General features: G+C 43.2%; 1 protein-coding gene across 2 annotated transcripts; it reads right to left on the bottom strand.

Moving 5' to 3' along the window:
* Window positions 1–258: 258 nt before the first annotated feature.
* On the bottom strand, window positions 259–1,115 carry LOC100276706 (uncharacterized). Of its 2 annotated transcripts, none has more exons than XM_020540416.3 (2): window positions 953–1,115; window positions 259–767 (listed from the first exon to the last, which is right to left on the bottom strand). In XM_020540416.3, exon 2 carries the CDS (start codon window positions 750–752, stop codon window positions 516–518), a length of 237 nt encoding a protein of 78 aa, XP_020396005.1. In that variant the 5' UTR covers window positions 753–767; window positions 953–1,115; the 3' UTR covers window positions 259–515. The 2 variants fall into 2 exon arrangements, with proteins under 2 accessions (XP_020396005.1, NP_001307199.1); NM_001320270.1 differs by having other exon boundaries at window positions 329–754; window positions 953–1,078.
* Between the last annotated feature and the right edge of the window lie 4,038 nt (window positions 1,116–5,153).

The raw sequence follows: 5,153 nt of genomic DNA, 5'->3' as shown, positions 1-5,153 counted from the left end.
GCCTATGAAAGACAGTGCTGGAAAATGCAACGCTCCCATCGCCGATGAAGCGGCGCCACCGACGTCACCATCGCTGAGGTTTTCACCCAAGAAGTCTTCCCACACAACGTCAGTCCAAGACCAAAAATAGTTTTCCAAACAGAAGGATCGGCAATGGTTTGCATTAGCACTTAACCTCAGGCATGAGAAAAATGCCTCGAACCAACAGCAGTACCCAACCATGAAACGCACTATAAGCATAAAATGGAGAGGAAGCGATCACAAAACATACAAGGACGTTGCAAATATGTCTTGAATTCATTAATGTACAAAAGAAAGACACCCCCAATAAAGTGCCCGCTTGGATAGTATGAATATCGACAGTCATTTTCTGACCAAATTAATTTACGACAACAATAACAGAAATCCACATTAGAGTAAACAGAAACAGCATATTTACAGCAACCTTGAGTACAATTAACTTTGGGATCTCTTAGCTCTTACATAAAGGTGGAACAGATACCAATTCATCAGGCTCAGCCAGACACCAATTTGACAACGATGATGAGAACGTTGAGAGCAATTAAGGGCATCCGCAGAAACTGTGTAGCGTAGATAAGCCCCACGATCTGGCCCTTGAACGACTTGGTTTGCCCGTTTCCTGATACTTCAGACATGCTCCATCCCCTTGGACCAAGGAAGCGGTCTTCGTTCAATATCGCTAACGCATTTGCAAGAAGCAAAAAACCCTCCAGCAATGTCCACAGGCCCATTCCTGCAGATTATAGCTATGTTTGTTCAAATCAGGGGCGGATCTAGTAAAGGGACGTGGTGCACACATGTACGGCCTTTTTGTGCAAACAGTTAGAAATAAGTAGAGATCAGATCAAATAGCCAGATAGAAGATAGATCAAGTAAGTTTGGGATCTCGGTTTCGCACAGCAGACAGGGGAGAGAATGAGGGTGGGACTACCTGGTGAGTGCTATCGCCGGCGAAGTGATCGGCGAAGGCGTCAGCACCTGGCGAAGCGCAGCGGCGGTAGCCCACCAAGTCTCGTCGCAGACAGAGGGAGAGCGAGAGCGCACGGCGGCTGGCTCTGGAGGAGAGGCGGAGGCCGGTGGCGAGGGTTAGGGTTACTACGCGCTTGGGCCTTTAACGGGCCTTCTCCATCCAAAAGCCGAGACGCGCTTGGGCCTTGTCCTTGCTTGCCGATGCTGAGACGCGCCCTGCACGCATGTGAAGCGGACTAGCGTGTGGATGAGAATGAGACGTTTTAGACCTGGTGTAAATTAAGGACAAAGATTTCAAAGTCCAAAACATATTTGATCCTCTACTGTTAAAAAGCGACTTACAACCCTATATAACACACCTGTTTAAATTTTACAAAACTAACCTAACCAAATCACGCACACTGATAACCTCTTTTAAATCCACCAAACAAATTACAACTATACATAACACATTATTAAAATATCCGATAGCCATAATTACTCCTCCCTCAAATCAGCTCATCCCGTCGCGTTGGCGCCTGCGCTCTCTCCCAATCGTGTGCAGCGGCCTCCACAGCATTCCGTTCCGTCGTCTGATCCCCATGACCCCATCCCATCCCGGGTGATGACACCTCTCCGACCTCCGTCGAGTCGAGCACTCCCTTTCTGCTGCTGCCACCGCCGCCCTCACTCAACAACACCACATATGATGGTAATTTGACCCGCGTATTTGATATAAGGACGGAGTCAGATATACCTGTGGGTTAGATCCGAATCTAATTCGAAATCAGGCGAGCACGAATTAGAATATTACGTTCCACCCGTGAGTTATCCATTGGATATTCGAAATTGACCCATAATATTTTTTTGACTTATCCCATATTATATAGCAAAGAACAAACTCTAACACCATAAATCCCACGTCTAACGCTTCCAATTTCACATTGTTAGCTGTCCCTTCTAGCCTTGCTAGCTTTCTGCGCTGTGCTCCGTGGCCAATTCCAAAACTCATAGGCCGCAACATCGCTGGTGGTTGGCCCTTCTAGGCTCTAGTGCCCCTTATCGCGGTTTGCAGACCTATAATAATTCTTTTACTAAGTTTTAACTGTGTATGATGGTTTTCGTCGAAATTCAAATTTCTCAATCGGTTTGCAAATTCAAATTGAAAAAAGGGTTTTCGTGAATACCAGTCGAGAAAATGTGTTTCGTAGCCGGCACGGGTTCTCGCGCGATTTTTGATGTGTCTTGGTAAATTTCATTTTTCTAAGCGAGATTAGTTTGAATTTGCAAAACGGCCACGAAATTCAAAATGCACCAAGAAACCGTGAATCCCGACAAAGAAACCGTGTTTTCTCGACAAAATTCGTTTTTTAACAAAAAAAAATGCTGATTAAGTTTTTTTAAAACATATATGGATGTATCGGATTACTTAGAAAAAATATAATCTTTTAGTTATTTCAATTTTGGATAATTTTAAAAAAACTGTATGAAAACAGTTCCTGGTCCATCAACGGAAAACCAAACTGGTTTTTCTAGTTTCCGAGCGTTTTTTTTCAAAACCTGGTGCTGCCTTAACACCTTATGCCTATGCATCAATGCATGGATGCAATAAAAATCTTGTTTGCAACAATATAGATGGGCGAACAAATAGAGCACCACACACATGGACAGTGGCGGAGGATCCACTTAAGGGCTGATTTGTTGATTAGGGATCCCTAGGGAATCCATGGGGGAGGAATCCTCTTGCAATTCAATTTTAAATAGCAAGATAATTTCTTCCCCTCGGGATCCCCGGTCACCAAATCAACCCTAAGTGTTTACAGCGCGACCGATTACATATCGGACCAACCAAACGTAAAGCAACATTATCTATTTATGTCGGAAATCATTGACGGGCCAAGCAAACAACACCTTTACATTTAATAGGTACGCTCTACGCATGGATCACCATGTCAGCACCATCACAGGAGAGGATCTAGTCGAGGTCAAAGAGCTACAACCGATAGTGAAGACGTCGGACAAAGACAATATGGGTCAGGAGGAAGAGAATACTGAGCCACGCCCGTGCCGGATGAGGCATGCTAATATGAGAATGGTTGGGCTAGAATGGGCTCTGTAATAGTTATTGACCGATCATGTAAGGGAGGTTAAAAGGAAACGAAGGAAACGCTAGCGTCGGGAACAGCTATCGCAGAACACAATACAGAAACTACTCGCCTTCGACATCTTCTTCTACCTCAAGTCTTTCTCTCCCTGCTACCTTCGATCTCTCTCCCTCAAATCCCAACATCCAGTAGCTAACACACCATTAGCCATGGCTAAGCTCTACAGACGCCCAAGATTTAGCCACAGCCCACTCACATTTGGATAAAAGATAATAATTATTATACACGTGGTTGGCCATGCAATTATAATTTTACCTTTAGTTTTTCAACTTTACAATTTTATCCATCCATTTCAAAAATTAAACTACTATTTGCCCCCCAGTCCCAACGGGCAACGACGTTAGTGAAAATCATAATTGTTGGTTTAAAAAATTTAAAAAATAAAAGGAAATGAATGAAAGGTCTAAACTATCCTTCTATTCTGTATGGAGTATGGGCACAACTCATCAAGAGTAAAATCACAATTACATAATATAACGAGCAGTAAAATTACGATTGGCAATGCTCCGTGGTTTGCTTACCTCTATTAGACGGCGAGTTCAAGAGAACTGTGGCGTGCAATCCAATCTCGGTTGCCGGGTAGCATTGGCAAAGAAAAAAAAAAGATGCTTTCTTTTGACATCTCCACAGCTGGGCACCATCGGTCGTAGAGCCCAAGGTCTTTGGCCTGACGAAACCACGGTGCAGAACGGATCAAATAGTCTGCATCGGAAGGAACGAACGCACGTATTATGCAGAAGAAAACAAATGAGGGCAAGTTGTTGTTTTGTTTCTAGTCTACATACATGTGCCACTGCTGGTTTTCCCGGGGCCACGGGAAAATATATATGCAATTAGTAATCGGTTAAGCAATCAGCTCGGATGAAAAGGACGCTTCGTCTTCAGGTCGTGTCATGCTCATGGCCAAGCATTACAATCTGTAGCTGTAGGTTCCTCGTCCTCGTCTTGTGGCGCTGCGAAGCCGCCAACCAATCTTTCAGACAAAAAAAAAAAAAGAATGGGGCTTTCCTTTCTGAAATGTCAAATCAGCGCTGCAGATCGCTATATCAGGAAAGGAGGTAAGGAAAACTATTAGGATTGGTTTAGAGCCACAAAACCGGATAAAATTAAAGTGGTTAAAATCTTCTTTTAGGGTTAGTTTGGAAACTTCATTTTTATAGGTGATTCATATCAGGAAACTAAAGAATGGCAAATTGTGTATGAATAAATTTCTGAGGGGTTAGAGTGTGGGGAGCAGGTTAGGAGCAGCGAGAAGCAGTTTTTTTTTGTCTCTCACTCTCTAGTACAAAATAGAGACTAGATTTACTTTCACTCACACCATAGAGCAACTCAGTTTTTAGTCATTTGGCTTCCTAGAAGTGATTTTCGGTAGGAGTAGAGCTGTGTGAGCTATGTCAAACGTCCCTTAGTGCTAGTTTGTAAACCTCATTTTCCAAATGATTTTATTTTACTAAGGAAATTAGTTATTTTTTTTGGAAAAATCGAAATCTCTTAGAAAAACGGTATTTCCAAACTAGCACTTAATATTTTAGGCTATTTTTTTTTTAAGAAAAACACGAAAAATCAGCCCACAGCCATCACATTCCTTCCGGCGGCAGGCTGCAAAAGGCAGAAATAATCCAGTTCTTTGATGGCACACCCAGGTCGATTTAGAGCAAAAGTTGGGAGAGAAAGGTAGGCCGGATAAAAAAAAGGAACGCACAACTTGAGATACACGTGAGGTGAGTGGTGAGCTCTTTGCTCCCGTTCCGAACTCCGAAGGGGTCGATGGTTGGATTATAAAACGAAAAGAAAGGAGACGAAACTTTTACACCCGAAATGCCATTCTTGTTTGGCAAGATACAACAAACCAATACTTTTTTTAATAGGTGCGAACTAAGTTTCCATGTAAACTACGTGCAAACCAACTAATAAAAGTTACAAAAAATGCTAAAAAATATAGATATGCTTCTGTTGAAGGCTAAAATGAGCCTAGCGGACGGTCCGGCCCTGAGGCCGGACGGTCCGCGGTCCGGACTG

The sequence above is a fragment of the Zea mays genome, chromosome 7 (assembly GCF_902167145.1).
Source record: "Zea mays cultivar B73 chromosome 7, Zm-B73-REFERENCE-NAM-5.0, whole genome shotgun sequence".
Taxonomy (NCBI): domain Eukaryota; kingdom Viridiplantae; phylum Streptophyta; class Magnoliopsida; order Poales; family Poaceae; genus Zea; species Zea mays.
Note: the sequence above shows the minus strand (reverse complement) of the source record. Positions and strands in the feature narration are given on the sequence as shown.

What these genes read in the sequence shown, in the direction of transcription:
- LOC100276706 (XM_020540416.3), bottom strand. Translation starts at nt 752, where the DNA reads ATGGGCCTGTGGACATTGCTGGAGGGTTTTTTGCTTCTTGCAAATGCG.